Genomic DNA, 27,702 nt, shown 5'->3' with positions numbered 1-27,702 from the left:
GAGTTTGTGTTTTCATTGCATTATAACCTACAAATAATGATTTAACGCTGACTTATAGAGTGTAAAGGAAATTATTAATTTTTATTTTTTTTGTATATTACAAGTGAATGAAAGGACTCATCTTCCCATTGGTTAAAACTGTAAGGCATATAGATATTTATAAAGGTCTTCAAATATTTTTCACAAATAAGATTTTTTCACACAATAATTTCTAATTTTACTTTAAATAATTCTGGGAACATACAGAATATTTGTGAGATGAAGGTATCTTTTGAAAATGTTTTGGGAATAGAATACCATCTTCTGCCTTGTATCAGGGTCACTATATATGCTTTTTTTTTTTTTTTTTTTTTAACTTTTCCTGGAACTAATCTCCTTAAAAGCTAATACTCCAGGCAAACAATGCCCTTTTTCAGTGCTGAATGAAAGTAGGTCAGGAGGGGATTAAGACTGGGACAGAGCTGGGAAGCTTTACTTCTTACACTCCCCTTGTTATTTGAGAATTCATAAATTGCTGGTTAATTCTGACCCCTTCCTTTTGCTTCCTGTCCCTTGCACTGGTGTCTGAACCCTTATTGTTCGTCTGTGGGTGCAAAATTTTCTTAGAAACTTTCCCACTTTGTTTGCTAGAAGTTTTGTACTATATGGCAGCCTTGAGTCCTGTTTGCTTGAAACTCAGTTTCTGCCCATGTTCCTTCTTCCCTGGTTTGGCTCAGGTCTTTTCTCAATGTCTGGTACTGTCTGCTCTGTACCCTTAGGAGCCTCTCATTAGGCTGTAGTATAAGAGAAGTGTTTGAATAAATATACAGATAATCTACATACAAACCAGTACACATGCCGGATAGAGTTGGATAGGGGCATTTTTTTCAGTCTCACTGTGCGTCTTAAAAAGCATCATTACCCTCATCCTGTTCCCGATTCATGGAAGAAGCATACTACTGTGAGGACAGCAGACAGACTTCTGAGCCCTCTTCTGTACAGCGGGGGTTCAGGGCGTTCTTGTATGTGGTTTTATATAGGAAATTGTCAGCACTGAGGACTAACAGTAGACAGTGGACCTAACACTACTCACAGGATTCCAATACACAGGTGAGATCTTTAATATTTCTATTTAGTCACATGAATAATTTATTGTTTCCACATGATTTTTCTTCTCAAGCTTATAAATTATAAAAGGAATTCATGTGGTAATTTTTGTTTACTGTAACTGGTTGACTAAATGAGTTCTAATGTTTCCTCCATCTTTATCAGGAAACAGATTTTTGTTTAAGGAAGAGAGTCCTTAGTAATGATTGTTACACACAGATTGTTCTGTCAGATTAATTATGTAACTTTTACATTATCTCTTTTTAAACTTTTCATACTTTTTCTCCTCCTCGTAATTCATAGGAATAGAAACAATTCAAGTTTCTCCATGCTTCTATCAGAAACCAACACACCTGCCTCGGCCGCACACATAATGGCCCTCTGGTCACGTTCCTATTTGAGCACAAACCTTTCACTCCACACAATTCTCATCCACTCATGCTTTCATAGGTTTTTGCTTTTTATCTCAGTCATGTTCATCAAGTAATAAATACACTAGTGGCCATCAAGTTTAAACATCTTATTATTTCAGCTAAGGTGAATCTACCACCACCTTGTGATGTCTCTCCAGCCTTCAGCTTTGCTGCCTCCAATATACCCCTGTCTCCTAGGCTGGTTATACTCCCTTTAGCTGTGCTGACATGATTCTGGCATTGTGAGGTCTCCACCACAGCCCATGCAAACTCCGTGCAACAGCCTCTCAGTGACTCATGGCAGGAGACTCCAGCTTTGCCACTCTTTGCCTGTCCTCAGTAGGTCTCTGAAGTCATGAAGGAAAAGTCCATGACTCCCTAAACCTTTACACATTACTTAGGATGTGTAAATTAACACATGACTTAGTATGCCAAGTTCGGCTACCGGCGTGGGATGGACCTGTGCCTGTTTGGACTACAGCTACAGCCGCTTTCTGTGAAGTTACTTCCAAAGAGCAGGAAATGCACTCCTCAGGCTCTCACCTTTCAGCAGTTACCTGGGTGGGCTTCCGCCCTGACGGTTCCCGTCTTATTCTGCTGGTGCGAAGGAGAAACTTCTCTAGTAAACAAATGAGCATATTACTTTGTTTTCCAATGAAGTGTTTTTATTTTATGTGTACGAGTGTTTTGCCTGTGTGTGCATGTGCATGCCTGGTTCCTGGGGAGGCCAGAAGAGGTCATCCAGTAACCTGAAGCTTGTGGATGGTGCTAGGAGCTAAACCTGAGTGCTCTGTGGGAGCCGCCCATGCTCTGTACCACTGAGCCAGCTCTCCAACCCACAAGGCGCTACTTTTTAATTTAGTCTATATAAATACTCACGACATGGGAAAAATACAGAAAATTTCCCAAAATCTTGCTTTGCCTCTAATAGAATCCTTGTTCTTCATGGAACCCTCATGAGATGACCCCTTCACTGTCTGTATTACTCTCAGCAGTAATATTAATGTCTTCCAGGCCCCTACTGTTAACCTGCTTTACAGTGTTCAACACCATTTCTAGTTCCCTCCTTCTCCTCTTGCTTGCTTACAGAAATCTTTTTTAAAATATCGAAATGTTCCCAAATACATCTAGCTCAATGTAAAACCCAAAGCTTCCTTGTAGATTATAAAGGTTTGCATGTTCCATGCCCCAGATACTTCTTACTCTTGCGCCAGCCTCCTCTTTACAACCGGTATACCCCTGGATAATTTATATCCCCACGTTCTTCATTCAAGTCCTGTATGTCATCAGACAGGCTCTTTCAGGTCACCATCTATGCAGCAAGTCTCCTCCTTACCTGTCCTTTGTTCTTTACCTTTTCTCCATGAAGTATGTGTTTGCCTTTGTGTATCTAGTAGATTCACTGGATGTGTGAGCTCTATCACCAGAAACCATTATACCAGCCTTTACAACAGTGCTAGCTTAGCAAATGTCTATTGAATTACTGGTTTGAATTCCTCTTAGTCTTCTTGGCCTAATGCTTGTCCCAGACGTAGTATTTACACTGCTGTGATGAAACACCATGACAATAGCAACTTGGGAGGAAAGGACTTATTTGATTCACACTTCCACAGTGCTGTTCCTCATTGAGGGAGGCAGGAACCAAGACAGGTTGGGAACCTGGGCAGTTTATGCAGAGGCCACAGAATGGTACTGCTTACTGGCTTGCTTTTTATGGCAGCTCAGCCTGCTCTTCTGTAGAACCAGGGCCATCAGTCCAGGGATGGCTCTATTCACAATGGGAAGCCTGCCTTTCAGCCCTCACATATCAGTCACTAATTAAGAAAATATGCTCCAGGCTTGTGTGTAGCCCAGTCTATGGACACATTTCCTCAGTCGAGGCTCTCTTCTCAGAACACTTTAGCTTGTGTCAAGTTGACAGAAAACTGTCCAGCACAGTGATGTAAAGAAATGAGCCTTTTCCCCTTTCAAAAAGTCTTTTAACTTTATAATTGATGTTCTTTCTTCGTGAAACGTTGCTTGCAATTTTTCAGTTATACAAGTTAGCAAAGATGGTGCTTTTATGGGTTGTATAAATTGGAAAGTTATTCATAGTTTCACTTCTTAGTATTAATCCAATCTGTCTTTTTTTCACTGCTCAGTTCTGAATCCTTAAAAGGCAATCCCTTAGTCCTGTACACCAACTTACAGTTAGTTGCTGCTTTTTATTATAAGTGAAGATACAGTCTTTTTAAATGTCATTAACTTCCTAATTTTAAAAGTTTCATCATAATATTTATTTTGCTTTCTCACTTAATGCTTATTTTGTATTAACTTTGAAGGGAGAAATTTCAGTTTCACTTTTACTTGAAAGTGAAAACTCATCACAGGATTGTAAGATTAAAATCATGGAAGCTGACAGAAATGTTTGACTAACTGCCATGTTTCTGGTGTTTTATCTTCTGTTTATTTGGGCTCTCTGTTGAAATAAAGAACCAGAAGTGTATATAATACCTTAAATCTTAGAAGTTCCTTACAAGTCACAAAAATATTGTCCTGTGTTTTAGATTAAAGAGATTGCTATGCCTGTTCTGTGTGTTTGTAGATACGTGGGTGTGCATACAAATGCTTTCATACTCTCATGCTGTATCTACAACATTTGATGACAGATTTTAAAGATTGTAAGGTATTTAAGTTGTATTTTGGGCTAATATTTACTTATCAGTGAGTGCATACCATGTGTGCTCTTTTGTGACTGAGTTACCTCACTCAGGATGATCTTTTCTAGTTCCATCCATTCACCCAAGAATTTCGTGAAGTCATTGTTTCTAATAGCTGAGTAGTACTCCATTGTGTAAATATACCACATTTTGTGCATCCATTCTTCTGTTGAAGGACATCTGGGTTCTTTCCAGCTTCTGGCTATTATAAATAAAACTGAGAAGCACCAAAATAAATGTTCAAGGGAAATGCAAATCAAAACAACCCTGAGATTCCACCTCACACCAGTCAGAATGGCTAAGATCAAAAACTCAGGTGATAGTAGATGCTGGCGAGGATGTGGAGAAAGAGGAACACTCCTCCATTTGGTGGGATTGCAAACTAGTACAACCACTCTGGAAATCAGTCTGGCAGGTTTTTCAAAAAAAAAAAATGGACATAGTACTACCTGAGGACTCAGCTGTACCACTCCTGGACACATACCCAAAAGATGCTCCAACATATAACAAGGACACATGCTTAACTTGAGTATCTAAGATGAAAACTGAGCAACTGTTTTTGCAAAGTTACCTTTTTAATTCTAAAAGTTTTGGTCTCGTGAACAACTCGAAATATAGTGTGATTTTAACTTAAAAAGAAAAATAATACCACAGATAGTTGATATTTGCTACAAGAACCCTGAAAAGAAATGAAAGTGTATGTGTTCAGTTAACTCTGGGTATAGTACTTTGTAATCAAACTGTTCTAATCATCTTGGAGTAATAATGGGAGAATTAGGTTTTAAATTCTCTATTCATCACTTCACACTCTTCTGTAAATGGAGAGAAGCTTTGACTTCCAGATAAGATGCCTGTACTTTGTTCAGCTGCCCCCCTTACCCAGTCTACCAAAACACTCTTACATCAGCCCTGTAAAAGACGGCGTAGAGTTGGGCCTGGAAAGGTGAGCGGTGCGTGCTATTTTCAGTCTGCATCCGCAGTACTGTGCCGTCCTGATCTTCTCAATCTGTTTTCATTTCTTTCTTCCTAAATAATCCGATTTTGCTACAAATTGATTGCTCAACCTCCTGTGTCCTTTCTATAAAATCCAAAAGGTTACTAAAGTTCCAAGGTGGAGAAATGGCTTTGTGGAAATGGTGACATTACAAGGTCAATTTATTAAATGTGATTTATGAGACCTCTAATGCCTTATTCCAAAATTGACTTTCACAACATAAACTGAGCCTTTTTACTGTCAAGCTTGCTGTGTGAATTTTTACTTAGAAAGAAAACTGAAATAAAATACATTTTATGTCTGATTCCGAAGAATTAAATGTCTCCCTAATATGTAATTTCTAGAGGAATTACCTACTTTCTGTGGAAAATACACCTCATTTTCTTGAGCTCTAGCACATAAGGAAAAGTGATGATGGCACTGAGCTCTGACAGTCCTTCATCCGTTTAAGAAATAATGCGTCATGTTGGAAAGAAGCTTGAAACATTAGACATTAGAGATCCCTCATTGAGTCCCAGCCTGTGACTGTAAGCAACTGCTCACTGTCTGTAAAGTGCATTGTCCTCACTTGTAAACTACAGGAGGTCTCCTTCACACCAGCAACCTGAGAATTTCCAAGTAATGATGTATTAAATATGCAGGTGCTCCCTAGATTGCAGAATCCTAGCAGCAGAAAGTGTTATAAAACATTTTAGGTGCTTAGGAGATATGTACATGTTTGTTATTGTTCCGTATGTTAAACAACATTGTTAACAAAGTACATTTCATACGCTCTCTTGGAGTGTCTTACAGTAAGTTAACTATACTATAGCAAGCAAGCTATCCTATAGTAAGGTTCATTAAGGTAGAAACCATGCATTATACATGCTTGTATCCCTAGCATTTTCTGGAACAGTTTTGTTTGTACAGGCCATGTTGGTTGCTTGGCCTGTGCGTTGTGTGGTCTTTACAAAAGCATTATTCATTTAGGGAGTATAAAATGGCCTCTTTTGAGATTATGAATTTCCATCACTGTCTTTTGTGGTAATAATTGTCAAGTGCTCTAACCTTCTATTCAGTAAAATTGCACTAGTGAAGTTTATGTGGTGCAGCCATGGTCACATAACACAACTAGGGTTAATGGTCTCATAGACTGACCTTTAGGGTGTACGGGTGGGCATAGAGGTATGAGATAGTTACCAAGTACCTACTGAAGAATATGGTCACTGGGATCTATGTGTTTAGGAGGATTAGTGATGTCAGCCTGCAAATAACTTCTTAGCCCAAGGAATTGACAACTTAAAGTTTTAGGATCTCTGGCATGTTGTTTCTAAATGAAAGTGTGACTCTCACTCTCACAAGAATTTTTCTGAAAAAAATTTTCCTACTTAAAACATTTCCATAATTGACTTTACAGTCTCAACAATCAGAGCATCAATACCTAACTTTTTCATAGATAAAACTTGAAAACTTTACCACACTAAATTGAAACGCAATTAAAGCATTTAATCATTCATTTAAAAACTTATTTTTTTAAGATTTATTTATTTATTATATATGAGTACACTGTATCTGTCTTCAGACACACCAGAAGAGGGCATCAGATCTCGGTTGTGAGCCACCATGTGGTTGCTGGGATTTGCACTCAGGACCTCTGGAAGAGCAGACAGTGCATGGCATACAGTAAACCAATCAGTTAGTGAGTGAGTTTTGTTTGTTGTTGCTGAAGAAGCCAGCCCAACTCTGGTATCTGAGTCTGGAGCATTCTGCCTCCCCCTCTGTGTGCTTTTTCTTCTGCCATTTGCTGCGGTCCCTCACAACAGCTAGTGCCATCACGGTTGGACTCTGAGCCTCTAAAATGATACATGAACCATTTTCCCCGCGTAAGTAAGCCTGCCCTGGGAATTTTGTTGCAATAATGAGAACAAATGCAAAATGTGTTTACTGTTAAATTGTTTTCAGTTGTGCTGTGTGTTTGAAAATTGTCATGGTAAAGCTTAGACACTTTTCATGAAGGGTAATACTACAAGAGTGGTTATTTATTATGTGCATAAATGTTCATAATTACATTATTAGCTGGAAATGATTATTCTTTTAAAATAAAAAGCTACATTAAACTGTCCTCACAAATGAAGTCACTAGATTGTCAAAGTCCTAATGTTTGAGATTCAAGTTAGATAGGGTAAATAATTGAGAATATGTAAAAATCAGCCATCTGATTATGATCATATTGTCAAGATAGAATACAGATTATTGAAACGATTTTGTGTGCACAATCAATGGAACACTATGTACCATTGAACTATATGGTTAGAGACAAATGCACTGACATTAAAGGATGTTTACCTTGTGTGTGTGTGAGGGTAAGGATTTTAGATGTGTATGTATGCATGTAAATGTTACTTTTGAAGTTGAAGATTATAATTTTTTCTAATTTTAATATTTGATTTAATAACACAAGAAAGAAGTAAAATAGGAAAAGGAAGATAAGAGAAAAATTTTTTTTCTGTTAAAGTGGAGCAGGAAAATCTTGATATTTGTACATACTTTTTATCACACTGAAGGAGTGTGTTTTACACATAAAACACACAGCAATACCATTCATCTTCTAAGGATGCTCTGGGAATGCCACAGTAGTCTTTGGAAGAAAACTTAAAATGTTCTAATGCTGCTGGCCCATACTTGGAAATGCCTATGTTTAGTCCCTAATTGCATTAACCTTTGATATCTGTCATGAAGAAAGCAAGCTTTGATGTGGAACTAAGAAAATCCATTTTCCCTCTCAATACAGTAACCATTGATACAGTTCAGACCGTGTGACACCTATGTTCCCTGGTTTCTCAGGGTTCCACCCAAAGAAATCAGAGTTCAAGGACATACAAATAATTCAAATGTTCTTGTAACTCTATAAGAAGATTTAAGCAGTGTAGAGTTGGTAGTCTTTACAGTATATCTCTGAGAGCAATGAAGGACTAAGGCTTCTTCATGTACTCAAATTTATTAAACCCTGTATGATTCTGTGTAATGCTTCAGATATTACTTGTATTCTTTAGAAGAATCTTGTCTTAATTGAAAGAAAATTGGATAGAATTAGTTGCTTTTCTGTTTCAGTGATAAAATTCCAGGACCAAAAATGACTTATAGAACAAAGAGTATAATTCTGCTTTTGGTTCCAGAGGGAATGTCCATTATGGCTCAGAAAGTATACAGCAGGGACAGAAAGCAGATTGGTCACAGCATTATCAGCATACAGGAGGCAAAGAGAGATAATGGGAAGTGGGGTAGAGCTGTGAGCACTAAAGCTTTCGCTTCCTCCTGCTAAATGTACTATAGCATCTCCAAGTGCCCCCACCAGCTGGGGTCAAACATTCAGGTACTTATTAATTAAATTAATACTTAGTTAAAATAATATCATCAAAATAAGAGCTGAGCTCTGAGTTCTGCTTTTCTAGCTCTCTCACAGTAATTACATGACGTGTAGTTCACTCTGTCATGTGTGTGCATGGAAACATATGGACATATGCACATATGGCACTCTTCTCTGTCCTAACAGTATGTCCACTCTAATTATCTCATTGGTCCCTCTCGATGTTAACTGTCTTCTCCATCCCTTATCTTCCCCAGGTAAAATGTCCACGGATCGAGCTTTGAGGAAGCAGCAACAATTAAACAACCTTGTTTATCTGGTGCTCAATCAAGCCAAACCGGGTGACAGGATTGTGGATTTCTGCAGTGGTGGGGTATTGTATGTCTCCTCTTGTCCTTTAGCATTTCCAAGACCTTGAGACCTTGCAACATCATTCAAGGTCGGGATCTATTTGGCAAGAACATTGCCTAACAATGAACAGAAGCTCTGGGGACCAACGCTAACCGTTTTGTCTTACTTTCAGGGCCATGTTGGGATTGTTCTTGCGCATATGCTGCCCTCGTGTCAGGTAAGGTGAATAATGCACAAAATGGAACAGTTACCTCGGCACAGCTCAGGCCAGATCTGACCTGACCTTAACCCTTTGCATTTGTAATTATTTATTCAAGTCATATGCCACATATGTTCCTTGGAACTCCTAAGATCAGAATCTTAATTGGAGGCAAAAGGAAAGTAAGACCACAGTAGAGTTATCAATATTTTTAAAAGTGTATGTGTTTAAGTAAAAGAGATACCTATTGCATTATTGAATAAAAAACATATGATATAACTAACTTAATTTTCAGTACAATCATAAGTAGAAATGTTTCCAAAGATCACATTTTAACATAAACTATTTGGTGAAAAGTGTCATTTTAAATATTCACACACACACACACACATCACATCACATTACATAATTCAACTGGGGTACAGTTGAGCTCTCCAGTCCCTGTGAGGACTGAAAAGAAGATAGACCTCTGCAGATAGTCAGAGGCCTGATGGAAAATGACTGGGGTGGGTTTGTTGCCTTTCCTTAGAGTTGCAGTTCTCAACCTGTAGGTGGCGACTCCACTGGCAAGTCTCCCTCCAAAATTATTTACCTACCATTCATAACAGTAACAAAATTACAGTTACAAAGTAGCAACAAAATAATTTTGTGGTTGGAGGTCACCGCCACATGAGGAGCTGTATTAAAGGGTGGAGACCTTAAGAAGGTTGAGAGCCACTGCCATAGAGAATAAAGACAAAATAAATGAAAGGCCAAGGTGAAGAGGCAAGCCCCTGTTGTACTGTTGTGGAAACAGTGTTATGATTGGCTGAGAGGAAAAGCTCAGGGAGCAGTGTGGAGGAAAACAGTTTCCCTTTCCTAGTGATTCTCCCAGAAACTTAGATAAACTGACCTGGGAAAGGGCTTCATCTACATAAAACTAGACAGTTTATCTGTGTGTCCCGTGTTTTGAATAAAGTAATAAAGTATTTTCCTATAGAGTGTACATAAGGCAAAAACAAAAGTAAAAACAATAGTAATAACAATGTATTGACTCTACCTGAGGTTGCTGTTGGAAGCTCCTGTCAGCCTCTAGCCTGCCCCCACCAATCTCTGCTGCTCGCTGCGCTGATGGAGCCTTGTTTTATCATAAGCACATGGCATAGCACGATTCTCTCGTCCACCCTGTTTCCATCCTCCACCCCTTTTCTTCCTTTCTCATTCTCATTGTTACCAAGCACTGTGCCAAACACTATTAGTTTTCTCAGTTCTTTAAACATTGATGAACCATAACCTTCCTTAAGCTGAGCCATTCCCTTATCTAATGTTGTTCATTTTGAGACCTCCACTAATAATTATTTCTCCATGAAAGTCTGCCTTAGTCATCAAGGATGACGCTTTGCCCTTGTCTGTCTTAGCTGAACACAGCGCTCTCGTTTATCTTTCTCTTCTATTGCTCCATGCTGAACTCTTAAGTTGTTCACTTTTGTACCAGGTGAACTGTCACATAGGATAGGGAATTAGTAAAGATATTCTATGTTTGTAAGATATAAAATACCATAATAATGCTGGGTGCTGATGTCTGAATTGTTTTACTGATTATACAGGATCTTTTTCTACATAAATTCTAGGTCACTTTAATAGAGAACAAGGAGTTATCTTTAATCCGTGCTAAGAAGAGAAGTGACGAACTTGGCTTAAGCAATATTTGGTTCATTCAAGCAAATATGGAATATTTTACAGGAATGTTTAACATTGGGGTAAGTAGTCCATAATTTCAGCTTCTCTAATTAGCTAAACAGTAATTTTATTCCTTAGATCAACTGAGAAAAGCAATTTTGTGTTCTTTCCTAAACAAAGAAATGTATCCGCTACCTATCGGGCGTCGCATAGCAGTCATCAGTGCACTCGCAGCCCTTCCCCACTGTGTGACACATAACCTCTGCCTACCTCTGCACAGGCCCTTCATCTGCCACCCTGGAGGTGATCAGTGCACTGGTAGCACAGTCTTAGCGATTTTTATGAACCAGCGAAGAGTATAAACAAGGTGGAAAAATCTGAGGGGAGAATCACTTGTTAGTAACCTGTATATACTAAAATTGTCTTTAGATACAGTCTCTTGAGCACAGATTTGATAGCTGCATGTTATTTTGCTCCTCCAAGTACTGTGGCTTTAGTTTTGAATCCTTAGACTAAGTTATATTAAGAATAATTCAGAGGCCAGCTCATAGCTGACTTATTCTTCAGGTTTGGGGTTTTTGTAGCATCTGTGCTTCATTACAGTCTAATATCTCGCTAACACTTCTGTCCACTTCAAAGTTTTGTTAAATATGAATACATGCTCAAAATAGTAATGTGAAAAAGCCACCTTTGAATACTTACTCTTATACACTGGAGAGATAAGTAATGCCTTTGGTCTGTGTTACCTATTTATGGACACAGAAAAATGCTGGTTATGCTTGAGTGAACCTTGGGGAGCCAGTACAACCTAGATCCTTCTTTGACTGAACATCATCATAGTTTTTCCTAGTTATAAGCATATTCTTATGTTTGTAGTATATGTAACAATGATAGATCTTTACATGTTTTTCAAAGCACTTGACTGTATTGCTGGGTCACTGCCTCATCCCTACTGTGTGCTCACGTCTTACCAATGCAGCTGTTACCCACTTCTGGAGTTCAGAACTTGCAGTACTTGATTTTTGTTACTAAAATTCACATCTGAAACACTAGCTACTGAAGATGTCAAAGGTTTGTTCTCCCTTTTTCAGCCTAACAGGCACAGCCCGTCTTATGTAGACAGGATAAAGTCTGAGACAGCGGGGATTGCGACCCTGTACTCACCTCTCAAGGAGGACACTTTCACCTCACGGATCCTAGTTCTGTCTGTCTTTTAGGACTAGAGGTGTGAAGTCATTCTGATAGTCTTATAACTTACAAGAATATAGTTCAGCAACATCAATTAAAATGTGTGTGTTCTTTTAGAGTTAATATTTGTCTCTATATTTCATTATTATATATCTATCATAAATTTTTTCCTTCTATAATTACTTTGGCTGCCCCTGTGTACTTCATAATGAGTTTTTTGTTTATTGGTTTTACTTTTTAAAAAAGACTGTTACACTTAATATAGTATTTTATATTCACAAACATATAGGCAATCCATATAGAAATCAACACGTGAAATACATGTCAAAAGATTTTAAACATGAAAAGATTTTTTCATGTGACATGAATGGATACATGCTCCTTTCTTTATGGACTTAAATCCTGATAAGCCAATAGTAGAGACTTCCTTAAATAGAAACTGTACATGATACACTAACCTACTGAATATGTAGATTATTATACCACATCTGTAAGGAACTGCTCATGCGCTCTGTGATCACATGTCCGAGTAAGGTGGAAGCTGTGCTGCTCTCTGACAACACAGGGAGGCTCATTGTGTACACCGTTAGCCTGGGAAGGGTCAAGTTCAGACATGGTGTCAGTCACTGAGTGCATATTACTTTTGCACCATCGTAAGGTAGGTAAATACGTAAATAAACAAATACACAAGTACATAAATATATAAATGGAACCATTGTCAGTCATACATTTGTACTTTTCCCTTAAAATGAATATTTCATTATTATATGAACACCCATTTTATTAATTCTGGTTTTGATTTTAAAGACTCATATATGACATAAGGAAAAATATAATTTTTTCCAAAATATAAAACACCTAAAAAAGGTCTTTAAACTTTTTATTACTTTGATACCTATGACCCCTGATATGAAATTATTAAACATTTAAAGAATGCTTTTAATAAAAAATGATTTGTAAAAATATAACATTGGTGCTACTTATTTATAAATGTATTATATTGTTGAATGCTGTATTTACATTATTTCCATACTACCCTCTACCCCTCAATCCCTTTCAACTTCATGACCTCTTCCTTGTTGATTATTGTGACATATATACGTATGTACCTGCTTATGTGAATGCAGTTGCTGTGTCACTGAGTACCATTGCTTGTATGCATATGTGTTGAGGATGACCACTTGGGATCATATAACCTGTGCAGAGGCTCCTTGGGGAAGACAGAGTCTCCCCCCCTTAGCAGCCATTCATTACCTGTAGCTCTTAGTCTAGGCGTAGGCATTTGTGAGGTTTTCCCCATCTGTGCTGCCATACCAGCTGCTGCTCATATTGTGCGGCTCTTGTTTAGGAGACACATTGTTAAGATTTCATGGGTGCTCCATGCCTGTATTATTAGAAGTCATTACCTCACAGTAGTTGGCCTACTCCTGTGGCTCTCAATATTTCCACTCCATCATCCACAGTGTTCCCTGGGCCTCTGATTGTGTGGTTTATCACTGGGTTTGTAGATTTATCACTCAGCTGTTTTTACTCTGACCAGTAGTAGGTGATAGTCTACATTGTCTTCTTCCTTTAATACTTTCTGTTCTACAAGGCCCTCCTTAAATGCCACCACCTCCTCATGACCTTCCCCTCTTTTTTCTGTCTATACTTCTATATTTTTGCTTGTCTTTTATTTTTTGAGACAACACAAACACACCACACACACACACACACACACACACACACACACACACACCTACATAGCTTGGGCTGGCCTTGAACTCATTATAGAACCAAGGATAACCTTGAGCTTGGACCCACCTGTCCCTCCCAAGTCTTGGAATTTACAGGTATACATCACCATGTTGGGCTCTGCACCCTCTTTAAGGACCCTGACGTTCAACCACGTGTTACTAGATCTTATAACAGGGCTTGTGTAGTGTTCTGCTTCCGTTTATACCATGTGTTGTCAGACACAGTAGTTATAACCAGGGTTTTAGATTTGTTCAAATTTATTTAATTGATTCAGGACTTTGGATTCCACTAGTACTATACCAACATTGTAAAAGATCCGCAGTTTTTATATTTTATCCTTTACAACTAGCATCATATTGATAAATACTAAGATCTTAGATATTTTTTGATGAGTGGAATAGTGAAAGAGTAAACTATTCCATTTCTGGAACTGTAAGCTTTTAATGATCAAAGTAAAAGGCAAACTGCTCAACATGATCACTCACATCCAGGTTTGCTGAGTGGACTAGTGCCATCTCCAACCCCTATCACCTTGCTGGAAATACAGGGTGTTCCCTGGCCCTGTGAGCCAGTGCAGAACTGAAAGATGATATCAAACTTGGCAAGTTTAAGCTTTGGATCTGATTGATATCAGAGTGTGATTAGGTTCTAGGTGTTGGATGCAGTGTCATTAGGGGACCGTCCCTAGCTCACTTGTTTCCCTGCAATTTGTTGGCAGAGCCTGGTCACATGTCCTTACAGTTCTCCAGCTGTGGATGTGGCTCTGCACATCCAGTCTGTTACCCTAGCCCATAAGCATAATTAGATTCTGCCTCGGTTAGGGGTCAGACTGTGTCATGGGTGCTAGTAGTATGTCCAGTTGTCTCTACTTTAGCTGCATTTGTAACCAGTGGCCCTCCCTCCCTTCTGTACATTAAAAACACAGAATGGCAGTCATCTAGTTTATCATTCTGTCCATATTTATATTCCATTATCAATAAGTGGTTACCCAGACTTATGGTGCATGTGGTAAAACAATTAGTTCTTTCCCAATATTTTCCATTTATCAAAAGGAGCTGGTTATCTACCACAAATAACCAGTTAATTTTCTTTTTTTAATTTGGAATTTTTGAAGTATTATTATTGGCTCATACATTTGATACTTTAAATAGTTAATCAATGTTTTTTTTTTTCCATGAATGCTCAAATATATGCATTTTCACTCAGTGAGAGCCTCCTTGGATTGCTGTGAATCCTTTTGACAAATACTCAGTAGTAATTAGGTGCATATTGCCTTCTGCTGTGAGATGTTCTGGCTCATCTTACTCATTTCTAGCTTCATGTATAGGTAGGCCTTGAGTTGCACTCAGGTTTGGTGAAGTATTGAGAAGCCAGGTGCTAAGGTTTGCTTCTGTTTTCCAGGTGGCCTTGCATGCTTGCGGAGTGGCAACAGACATGGTGATTGAGCACTGCATCCAAACACGAGCCTCCTTCATCACATGCCCCTGCTGCTACGGGTTCATTCAGAACACGTCCAAGTTTAATTTCCCAAAAAGGTGAAGTTTAGTGTGTTACATAAGACACTATGGGGGTGAGTTGGTGCAGGAGACTTGTTTAATAAGGTTGTAGTGAAAGATGGGTTATGGTGACACATGTCTTTAATCCTACCAGAAGGCAGAGGCAGACTTCATGAGTTTGAGTTCTGCCTGAGCTACAAATGGAGTTCCCGGACAACCAGGGCCACACAGAGAAACCCTGTCTCAAAACATAAATACATACATACATACATACATACATACATACATACATACATAAATACATAAATAAATAAAACAAGGTTGCAGTGACATTTGAATTCATGGACAGGATTAAGAAAAGTAGCTCTCCTGTCACTCCCTTTTCCTTTAGAAACAGTTAGAAGCAGGTCTGTCTAGGTGCCAGACCAGTAGAAGTGGTCTTCCATCTTCTAAATGAAACCAGAATCACCACTGTAAGAGACAATGGGGTTAATGACTAAGTGCTTAGAATCTGGAGACATCATGACAGGTATAGTATGAGCATATATGTATTGCTTAAAAGGGGGAAAGAGCCCCAGTGAGTGCCTATATGCTGAGGAGGGTTAAGTAGGAGTATCACCTCAAGTTTAAAGCCAGCCTATGCACATAAGACTATCTCTATAACCAAACAACAGAAAGAAGGCATAGTGTAATTCCTCCGTAAATGTGAGTCCTTGTTAGTAATCACATGCATCCATAGGGCCTCCAGGATGGCTCACCCAATGAAAACAAATGACCTGAGCATGATCCCAGGACCCTCTGACCTCCACACATGTGTCATGGCATTCATACCCTCATACATACATGTGCACAAAAGGCAAATAAATACAAATGTTTTGTTTTGCTTTGTTAGCCAGGCATCATAGAACATGCCTTTAATCTCAGCTCTTGGGAGGCAGAGGCAGGTGGATTACTATGAGTTTGGGGCCAGCCTGGGCTACAACAAGAGTCCTAGAATAGCCAGAACTGTTAAACAGGGAGGGGGCATTACTTAAAAATAATAGAAATAGTATTCACAGGTATTGATTAGATTTGGTGACCATCTTCATGATCTTTCTTACCCCACACAGAAGAGAAGAAATGTTAATTCTTATCACTTTTCTTGGAGAACAACCCTGTGTGACATTTCACTCTCATGGTTCACAGTAATTGAGAATCAGAAGTTGAATACATCAATTTGGGAAGTTCTGTCCTATATCAAGACAGCTCCTTAGGACACAAAATAAATTACATAATTATCTTTAGAAACCACAGGACTTTTCATTAGGATTTAACTGAAATCGGTCGTATGAGGAACAGTATGAAACATCTTTTCCTTGTCTTTTATTTTGCTCTTGCAACAGTCCACAAGCTGAGAAAGAAATCATTGACAGATGTTTGTGTATATAATGTACTTATATATGTATATTTTGAGGCCTATGGAACAGTTAAAAATCTGCTAAAATGTGTGTCTTTTCATTGTGTTATGAAATATGTAAGTCTAACGGCAGCGTAAGAATGTTAATGTGACCTATTCAGATTTATATCCTAGTTTTACTGATTTAAAAATCTCAATTTCATGTCACCTTTTTTATAGCCTTGTAGATTTACTGTCATTTTGCTCTGTGTCCTTGGAACTCAGAATAAATTCAGCACATTTATTTGTCTATAAAAACTAGCCTATTCACCAGAGGTAGAAGTGTGAACTATAGTCTTTTGTTTCTAAAATATGTAAAATCACAAATGATTAATTGATACTAATGAAGTTAGTATCATGTATGCAAGCCTGTTTTTACTGACTTAGTGGAGTGGGGACTGCAACACTGTAATGGGCCGTGTGAAATGCATGGCACCTTTTACAGTTACGATAGCTTTCATTTCTGGTTAATTTCTTTCTGATGTTTGACGTTTAAATAAACATTTTGTCTACATCTTACATATACCCAGTAGCAAGGCTTATCTACAACCACATTCTTTGTCAAGCATTAGACCTGCCTCCAGCATTCCCTGTGCCCTAACACCCCTGCTCAGTGCCAAGCAGTTAGGGTCAGCTCTACATTCCAGAGCCCATTAAAGGTCAAATCTGCCTTTGTCTGTTTCACAACTTTGCCTGTTTCTTCCCACAAAGGCAGCATTAAAGGTTCTTGCCTATGCCCCTGACTCCCTCTGCCTTATAAATAGCAGGGCTCTTCCCCACAGCACATTACCAGGCATGCTACCCCTTCCTGGGGAGCTCTGAGGAATAAAGTATCTTCCTATAGTGGTTGCCTCCTGATCCAATGGCCTTGCCACACCTGAACCATACATAGACCACACAGTACAGCAGCAGAGTCTGTGTGTGTTAGAAAAGCCAAAGTGGTTGTGTTCTCTTAACAGAATTAGCTATCTATGAAGTAAATTCTTTCAATTCATAACATTCTGGTACTCTGTTCTTCTTTTTCCACAAACTCACTTCAAGTTGAAGTAGTTCTTCATTTGGGATAACCTTTTATATTCTTTTGATACAATACATATTTTAATTGAACAACTTTATTTTAGAAAACAAAGAAATGTACAGATTTTTTTAAAAATTTTTTGCATAAAAGTATATGAATACATTTTTGTCAGTACTTGATTTTTTTAAAGGTTTGATATATGCATTAAAATCTTACTAGTTACAATGAGCATAAAGTACATGTAAAACAAGATGTAACCTGGAAATAGTCAAAGTTTTCTTGGTGTGTAAAGATTAAGCATAATGGTTTTTCATCTTTTTTTTTCTGGCCTTTGTTTTTCTTGAACTTCACGCAGTCTGTGAGTTGTTTCTGGGGTGTTCAGAGCTTTCTAGGGTTAGTATCCCATTATCAGTGACTGCATATTATGTCTGTTCTTTTGTGACTGGGTTATCTCACTGAGGATGATATTCTCTAGATGCATCATTTTCTTAAGAATTTCATAAAGTCGTTGTTTCTGATAGCTGAGTAGTACTCCATTGTGTAAATGTACCACAATTTTGTATCCATTCATCTTCTGAAGGACATCTGGGTTCTTTCCAGCTTCTGACTATTATAAATAGAGCTGCTATGAACATTGTGGTGCATGCGTCTTTGTTGTATATTGGAGTGTCTCTGGGGTATATGCCCAGAAGTGGAATAGCTGGATCTTCAGGTAGTACTATATCCAATTTTCTGAGGAACCGCCAGACTGATTTCCAGAGTGGTTGTATCAGTTTACAACCCCACCAACAGTGAAGAAGTGTTCTTCTTTCTCCACAACCTCCCCAGCATCTGCTGTCATCTGAGTTTTGAATCTTGGCCAATCTGACTGGTGTGAGGTGGAATCTCAGGGTTGTTTTGATTGGCATTTCCCTGATGGCTAAGGATGTCGAGCACTTCCTTAGATGTTTCTCAGCCATTCAATATTGCTCAATTGAGAACGTTTTGTTTGGTCTGGACCCCATTTTTTAATAGGGTTGTTTGATTCTCTGGTGTCTAACTACTTGAGTTCTTTGTATACCTTGGATATTAGGCCTCTATCAGATGTGGGGTTGGTAAAGATCTTTTCCCACTCTGTTGGCTGCAGTTTTGTTTTCTTGACAGTGTCCTTAGCCTTACAGAAACTTTGCAATCTCATTAAGTCCCATTTGTTAATCTTTGACCTTAGAGAATGAGCCATTGGTGTTTTGTTCAGGAAATTTTCTCCTGTGCCTATGTGTTCTAAGGTTTTTGTACAAGGACCTTGTACAAAGCTCAAGTATAAGTGGATCAAAGATCTCCACATAAAGCCAGATACACTGAAACTATTAGATGAGAAAGTAGGGAAAACCATGGTGATCTGATAGGATGCATGGGAATATTTCAATATTCTTATATCTCTTGAGGCTTGTTCTATGGTCAATTTTGGAGAAGGTGCAATGAGGTGCTGAGAAGAAGGTGTATTCTTTTGTTTTAGTATGAAATGTTCTGTAGATGTCTATTAATTCCAATTGGTTCATAACCTCTGCTAGTTTCACTGTGTTCAGTTGCTGTTTCCATGATCTGTCCATTGGTGAGAGTGGGGTATTGAGGTCTCCCACTATTATGTGGGGTGCAATGTATTTTTTGAGCTTTAGTAGGGTTTTTTTTTTAATCAATATGGGTGCTCTTGTATTTGGATCATATATGTTAAGGATTGAGAGTTCCTCCTGACAAATTTTCCCTGTAATGAGTAAAAAGTGTCCTTCCTTATCTTTTTTGACAACTTTTGGTTGAAAATCTACTTTATTTGATATTAGAATGGCCATTCCAGCTTGTTTCTTGGGACCGTTTGCTTGGAAGTTTTTTTCCCCCAACCTTTTACTCTGAGATAGTGTCTCTTTGTCTCTGAGATGAGTTTCCTGTATGCAGAAAAATGCTGGATTCTGTTCATGTATTCAGTCTGATAGCCTATATCTTTTTATTGGGGAATTGACTCCATTTATGTTAACAGATATTAAGGAATATAAGCTTGCTGTTTCCTGCTATTTTTGCTTTCAGAGGTAGAATAGTGCCTGTGTGTCTTTCTTCTTTTGGTTTTCTTGCTTAGGTATTTTCTTGTTTTTACTAGGATGTAGTTTCCCTCCTTATATTGGGTTTTCCACCTATAATTCGTTGTAGTGCTGGGTTTGTGGTCAGATATTGTGTAAATTTAGTTTTGTCCTGGAATATCTTGGTCTCTCCATCTATGGTGATTGAGAGTTTTGCTGGGTATAGCAGCTTGGGCTGACACTTGTGTTCTCTTAGGGTCTGCATGATGTCTGTCCAGGATCTTCTAGCTTTTTTATAGTCTCTGTTGAGAAGTCGGATGTGATTCTGATTGGTCTGCCTTTATGTTACATGACCCTTTTTCCTTACTGCTTTTAGTATTCTTTCTTTGCTTTCAGCACTTGGCATGTTGACTATTATGTGTCGGGAGAAATTTCTTTTCTGGTCCACTCTATTTGGAGTTCTGTAGGCTTCTTTTATGATCATGGTCATCTCATTCTAAGGATAGGGAAGTTTTCTTCTACGATTTTGTTGAAGTTGATATTCTTCACTCTCTTCTATTCCTATTATCCTTAGATTTGGTCGTCTCATTGTGTCCTGGATCTCCTGGACATTTTGGGTTAGGAGCTTTTTGGCTTTGCATTTTCTCTGACTGTTTTGTCTATGTTTTCAATGTTGTCTTCAGCCCCTGAGTTTCTCTCTTCCATCTCTTGTAGTCTGTTGGAGATGCTTGCATCTGTGACTTCTCATTTCTTTTTTTGGTTTTCTACCTCCAGGGTTGTCTCTTTTAGCTTTTTGTGTGTGTGTGTGTGTGTGTGTGTGTGTGTGTGTGTGTCCATTTTCATTTTCTTCTTAAATTCCTTCATCTCTTTGGTTCTGTTTTCCTCTAGTTCTTTGATTCCTTTAGTGTTTTTTGTGTTTCCTCTTTAAAAGCTTCTATTTCTTTATGCTTTTCCTCTTGTTCTTGTTTAAGGATCTCTGTCATCACCTTGAGGTATGAATTCAGGTCTCAGTCTTCTCTTTCTAGAGTGTTTGGTATTCCTCTGTTCGCTGTTATGGGAGAGCTGGGTTCTGATGTTGCCAGGTTGTCTTGTTTTCCATTGGGTAAGTTCTTTCACTTTCCTCTTGCCATCTTGTTGTCTGTTATTTTACGTGGTCTTGTTGTTAGTGATTGCTTCCTGTCTCTCCCATGTACCTGGCCTGTGTCCCTGGATCTCCGCTGTTCCCAGTGGCAAATGGCCTGAGCGTTTGGTCAGCACGCATGAGCCCTCAGGGTGGAAACCGAGTCCCTAGGGCAGAGTTCCTGCTCCTCTCAACCAATTGGGGGCATTGCACTTTCCACGGGTTTAGCCCAGACCTCTGCACCCAGTCTACGTGCAGCACAGTCTCACCAGGCCTGCGTCCCTGGATCTCTGCTGTTCCCGGTGGCAAATGGCTTGCCATATTTTTATTTATAATTCAGTTTATTGGACAATCTTTAAGTTAAAATGATAACTAATTCTTTTTTTCTTCCTATTCTAGTGAAAAATTCAAGGAAACTTTAACATACAAGGTAACCTTTTTAATAGCTCTGAATGTCCTATGAATATACATGTTTGTGCATTTAGGGTGCTGTTATTTTGTTTGAGACAGGCTTTTACTTTGTATCCTGGAATTCATTATTTGCAAAACCAAGCTGGCTTCCAGCTCATAGCAACTGTCCTGCCTCCGTCTCTTGAGTGCTGTGAACCATGAACCACTAGGACTCTTTCCTCTTCGATTTTTGATCCTTCGTATTTTTCCATCTCAAGTTTTTTGTATATATCTACAGTTATATTGGATGATTCAACAACTTCTAGTATAGCTTTAAGTTCTTTTAAATTCAGATTAACTCTTTAAATGCTGAATTAAATTTGGAAAAGCCCTGAGATTCATTTTCTTTTCTCCCCTGCTTACATATACAAGTTAACAAGTTAGTTTGCATCTGACAGAATTTCCTGACAGGGACAAAAGCCAGCTGTTGCTTATAGAGTAGCAGTAGCCAGAGTCCTGTGCTTTTTACGCTGACACCCTAAGGCCTGCCTCTCAGGACTAGGGCTCTTCACTCTGATGACAGGCTTGGAAAGATCAGAGGGAAATCTATAAAAAGTCAGCTGTCTTTGTCTCTGCTGGCCATACACAAATCTCCATTGTCATTATATTGTTTTTATTGTTCTTAGGTTCTGAGCTGCCCAAAAGTAGTTCCTAGGCTGTTTGCACCAGTTTGTCAGTCCCTGACCTAGAACAAAAGCAATCGGTTCTTGCTTACAGAAACTCAAGAAACAATTGGAAAATTTTCTCCCAGAAGTATTGAGTGATAGGTTTGAACCACTAATCTAAGCAGAGCAGTTTCCATCCTTCTGAACATCACCCATAACAACTGTTCAATAACATGAAGTCATATTTGAGTAAGAAGCAGTATTTGAGCTAAATATAAAGATCTGTTAAAGCTTGATAATTAGTTTGAATTTTATTTTAATTAATTCCACTTTTTACATAAACACTGGAATGTTGCTTCATTTTATGGACCTGGCCAACACTAGTACTTATATTTCCTTTATCTAACAATGAAGTACAGTCTCCTTACACACTCGCTTCTACCACCTTGACAGCTTTCTTTTTGAACATGCCTTTATGCTTCCCAAATGCCCACTTCCAGCCCTGTCTCCCACCTACCTACAGCACTCCCCTTCCTCACTGCCCCATACAAGCAGTCACAGAGACCCATGCTCATGGTGTGATTTTAATCTCTGACCTTCTCAAGCCCGGGATGATGCCATTTCCTAGTCTAGTCTAATTAAATCTTCCCTGTCAAGTGATTGCTTTTGTTGGTTTTAACGAGAGAAGTCTGGCTATTCTATTTTTTAATTTAAAATATTTTAGTACATAAAAGTTGGAACAAAGACACCCTTATTATTTAAAAACAATGTTACAAATATTTCATTTACCTGATTGAAAAATAGAGCCCTCATACTCAGAGGCTGAGGCAAGAGGATTACAAGTTTGAGGCTAACCTACTAGGAAGTCTCCATATTGGGGAGGAGGGACTTTAAATGTAACACCCTGAGTACTAAGAATACAGACGATCAGTATACTAGGCATGTACTGTTGCCTAATGACTGGCTTAAGCTGCTTGTAGAGTAAAGCATACTGCACAAATACTGCCTCTGTCCTTTTGCTTCTTTTTCTTCATTGATGCCCCTTTTCCTAAAGTTGTTACACAACAGTACCAATCTCCTTCCCACCCCCTCAGGTCTTAAATAAAAAAAGATATTCCTGAGGAGTAGCCAGAGGTCTGCTAGGAGTCCTGGAGAATAACTGTTATCTTGGTTAGGATGTTATTTGTGTGAAGAGGCACCATGACCAAGGCAACTCTTACAAAGGCAAACAATTAATTAGGGCTTACAGTTTCAGAGATTTAGTTCCTTTATCATCATGACTGGAAGCATGGCAGCATGCTGACAGACATGGTACAGGAGCCCCAGGCAGGAGACTGTCTCACTAGGTTGGTCTTGAGCATATTTAAGTCCTCATAGCCCGCCTCCACAGTGACATACTTCCTCCAGTGAAGCCACACCTACACCAACAAGGCCACACCTCCTAACAGTGCCACTCCTTATGTGTCTATGTGGTCTAATTACATCCAAACTGCCATCACTGGCTTCTTTATCCTTAGGTAATATGAGAAGCCACATGATGTTTCTTTTTAAAGACCCATGCAAAAGATCCAAATAACTTTTAGAAAGGAAAATTTAAGAAAATTGATCTTTTCACTTAACACATTATAAGTTCACAGAGTAACTACCTGGTCTTGTTTATATCATAAGAACAAACAACTATGTAATATGGCTTGAAAGTTTTCTCTGTATCTGTTCTTAAATACATCTGAAAAACAGTCAACTTGAAGGGAAGAAGTCACTGAGTACAACATTCTTAGAGTGCTCTGTTCAGTTGTTCGATTTTGTATAGTATTTTATATTGAATGAACTCCAGAATAATTGAAGTGTGGTTTTGTTTTTGTTTTCTCTATTTTATAACTCTGAAGCACTAAATTAGAATAAACCCACATGCTGTTGATGCTCCTTTTAGGAACACATGCTCCTCTGCAGATTTGCAGATCAGACAGCTGTCCAGCTTTCACCCCAGAGGAAACTCATAGGTATGTGTGTTCACCGAGCAGCTGCCGAGGAGGATATGCCCAGTATGCCAGGGAGTGGATGCGTAGGGGCTAATTGGGGAAAACACTGGTCCACTAATCATTAAGAAAACTTCTTCCCAGGAACCGTAATGCACATTAACAGCTATAACTATGACAAGTTGTCACATCGGTTAGCATCTGTGTCTTTAAATCCATTTCAGTGTCCTACAATGAATAGACTTCACATTAAATCCTTCTTACTCTTATGAACTTCAGGATTTATCCATAGTCACAAAGAAATTCTAAAAAATGGAAATGGCAACTCTATATGCTAAAGTTGATTCACTAGAAATGTATAGAGAGTGATAGTGTGTCTTTCTTAGATAAAGGTATACATTATTGATCATAGACCCATACATTCATCATTTGTAGTACTCTAGTACCCAGACTATTTCAAATACCAGATCCATCAAAGACTTCACTTTAGGAAAGTGAACTTTTGTTTAGAAGAATAACCGCAATTGTTATCATGCACTTAAACAGTGAAAATGAGTGACACAGACAGTTGTGTATGTTTTACTGATGACAGGACTGAGCCTGTTCATATGACGGGTGCTGGAGCCATGCTGTGGCCACAGGCTGTCTGGGTCCAGACACAGGGCTCTTAATCACTTCCTCCATACAGATTCTCAGCTCCTTCACATCACTAGATATTTGGAGTCTATATCAGAGTATGATAAGTGGGTGGGGATTAAATCTAGTCTTAAATCTTTTTTAAGAAACTCTACATTGGACACTGTGTACTCTCTAGGATTCCAACATAATCTCCTTTTTGCCAGGTGTGCTTGAGTAAATTGGTGTTTCTTTGAGCCCAACTGAAATGGTTGTTTTATACTCAAGAAGATGTTACATAATAAATAATTACCTTTAAATTTTAAAGTAGGCATAGTGACATGCTCACAATAGGAAAGGCACGGAGACCTACAGCTAAGGGTCTTCCTTTCCTGTTCTCACCGTGCCCACAACTGCCATCTCTTGCCTAAAGCCTCTCATTTTAGTTTCTTTTCCTATTCCTCCTTCTGACTTCCCATTTCTAATTTTTTAAAGTCAGTGTAATATACACTTGTCATAATTCTACCAGATGCATATCTTAGTCTGCAGAGGCTCAGTCTTTATAATCAACAGAAATTGATTTAGCCCACTGTTCTAGGGATCAGAGGGTTAAATCTGATGGCAGTCTTCCCGGCAAGTCATACCATTGTAGAAGGTGTCAAATGCCAAAAGAGAAAGGCAGATTTAGAGTGGGTAAGCAAGCAATGGAAAAGAGGTGAGGCCAGGCTTGTCCCTTTGACAGCAGCCCACACTCAGAATAATGAACCCACTCCTACCATGACAGCAAACCTCCACCTCGTGCTAATGCCTAACTGTGGCTCAGCATTGGGGGTTCAGTTTTGGGGGAGCACATTCAAACCGCAGAGATGAACTGAGTTGTGGTTGCTGACTGAATCAATGTGAGTTTTCCGTGTCAGGTGAGAGCAGTGACTGAAGGGAGATTGCTGGTGTTGGAGCAGAAGCCCACCTGGCAAGATTGCTGAAGGGACTGGGCAGGCTAAGGGTGAGACAAAGCCAGAGTTGTCATAGATCTTGCTACTTTCATGCTTGATAAACATTTTTAGAAAATTTACTAACCCCCAACAGGTAGGTTGCCAGTAACTGGATTTCAGTTGTATTGACACTTAGCATGGGAAAATATAAGATTCTTCTACAGGATGAAAAAGGAAACACTAACTGAACTGGGATCCAAGCCAAGAGTCAGTGAGCTGCCTTGTAAACCCAGGGTGGGTCCTGAAGGAATGCAGAGCATCCCGTTCTGACAGGAATGTTTCATTTGAACTGAGGAGTAGATGGGAAGCCTGCACACACGTCTTAAAGGGGAGTGCTTCAGGGCAAAGAGAAGCCAACTGGGTAGCTGTTGGTGAGGAGATGCGTTATTTTTTCTAAGTGGAGTTCTAGATACCTATTTTTGTGTGAGTTTCTAACACAGCTTGATCTTCATGCTGCAAGTCCTTTTAAGGAAGTGCATAACACCAACCTTGTGAATCTGAGTCTCTGATTTATTTTTACTTGCTCATTTCATCCATTCCTGCTTTTGTTTTGTCTGTAAAAGTCCCACATTTTAGACGAGAGGTTTTCTGTCTCGGTGATGTGCCCTGACTGCTGGTGTCACTTCCCTTCAACAGACTCCAGTCAGCTACTGTTTGTAAAGTGATGTTTAAGCATTATTATAATTATCAAAGAAAGGTGGAAGGGATGAGGTATGCACTCAGTAACCTCTTCCAGGAAAATGAAAAACTCAGATACTCAATGCAGTGCAGTTCAGATTATAAAAGCAAGTCATGGTTTTGGTATAGGAAGTCTCTACTCAGTTTTTCTTCATCTGCTTTTGAAATTTTACATCTGTACTTCAAGGGAAAGCAAATAAGCTGCTTGCTTGCCAGTCAGGTCTCCTCCTTTGTTTCTCAAACAATGCAAAGAAAATTAAAAACCAGCATCATGATTAGGTGAGCTCTAAAAATAATCATACTCAGCACGACACATCCGCCTAACATGACTGCACATGCTTACGAGTCTACTCAGATAACTGGCATTTCTTTATTATATTATAAAATTACATGTAGAAATATGTCTTTCAGATAGCTACTTGTCAGTGTATTACTTTAGTTTTTCTCAGAGACAATTTTTTAAAGAATATAACTAATAATGTGACTTTATAGGGATGCAGAACATTAGTCTTAAAATGGGATTTTGGCCAAAGTATAAAGTAGAATGTGTAGTTGCAATTTGAGATACACTTATCGATACATTTTAAAAGTTAGCCAGGATAAATCTGGGAAGTGTGTCTTCACACTGATCAGATCTAAGCTTAAAGTACACGGTACTGAGGGGACATGCCTTTGCCACGGTACTCATGGATACTGGCACTGCAAAGACTCCTGCGCATGCATAACAATTACATTGCTTGTAAGTGCCTCACGCTGTGTTTCCCTGTTTCAGGGAAGCAATGCATGTGCCTGGTGGATCTGGACCGAGCAACTGCAGCAGAAGAACACGGCTACTCTGTGCAAGTGATTTCTATGGAGCCAGAGAGCTGCTCTCCCAAAAATAACATGATTGTGGGTGTCCCTGTGTAGAATGGGGTACACACACCTGAGGCTTTGCCATTGGCTTCATGAGGAAAGCCCAGGGGCATTCATGGAGTTGGTGTGTCACTGGAAGCAGCACTGAGCATCTCAAGCCTGTTGAAAAAGCTACAGGAAGATCTTGGACTAGGAATGCTCCGGCTCTGTGCTCAGAAGGATGACTGGCTTCCTAGAGGGAATCCCCTGAAGGCTTAGCCGCCAAAAGAACCATTCTCAGTGACCAAGTTTCCATCACAGAACCATTTCTTCACACCTCTTCCTCACTGTGTCAGTCAGACGCTCAAGCCATGTCGCCACAGCCTTCCTTCCATAATCTTTTCATATTCTTACTTGATCAAAACTAAACTCAAGGTGGTTGTGGTTTTTATAGTTTTAACAATGTATCTTTTCTATAGATTTTTTTAATCTAGGGTAAATTTGGTGCAGATTTTTTTATCTGAGATTGATTGAATTTGCATATCATGTACTATCCTCCTTTTAGATATATGTCCCATAAATTAACAAATAAGTTTATTGCTGGCTGAAGACTTCACGTGAAAACTTAAAAGTCAATTGCACCAAATTATACATTCTAAAAGTGGAATTTAGATACTAATTTTAACTGAACAGTAAATTTAGGCTTTGATTAATTACAACATACAACTAACAAACGCTAAGGTCTACTGTTCTCAAAACCCTG

At 38.9% G+C, this 27,702-nt stretch overlaps 1 protein-coding gene across 1 annotated transcript in view; it reads left to right on the top strand.

The window, feature by feature from the left end:
* Window positions 1-27,437, top strand: part of GSTCD (glutathione S-transferase C-terminal domain containing) — a 79,128-nt gene extending 51,691 nt beyond the window's left edge. Inside the window, exons 6-12 of the mRNA XM_080916329.1 lie at window positions 8,796-8,911; window positions 9,062-9,106; window positions 10,699-10,827; window positions 15,074-15,207; window positions 21,189-21,219; window positions 23,775-23,844; window positions 26,878-27,437. Of these exons, the coding sequence (XP_080772455.1) occupies window positions 8,796-8,911; window positions 9,062-9,106; window positions 10,699-10,827; window positions 15,074-15,207; window positions 21,189-21,219; window positions 23,775-23,844; window positions 26,878-27,014 (662 nt within the window). The 3' untranslated portion in view covers window positions 27,015-27,437. The remainder of the gene's footprint in view (window positions 1-8,795; window positions 8,912-9,061; window positions 9,107-10,698; window positions 10,828-15,073; window positions 15,208-21,188; window positions 21,220-23,774; window positions 23,845-26,877) is intronic.
* The last annotated feature ends 265 nt before the right edge of the window (window positions 27,438-27,702 follow it).

Source organism: Micromys minutus (genome assembly GCF_963924665.1).
Source record: "Micromys minutus genome assembly, chromosome: 4".
NCBI classification, from domain to species: Eukaryota; Metazoa; Chordata; class Mammalia; order Rodentia; family Muridae; genus Micromys; species Micromys minutus.
This window is presented reverse-complemented; position numbering and strand designations above follow the sequence as displayed.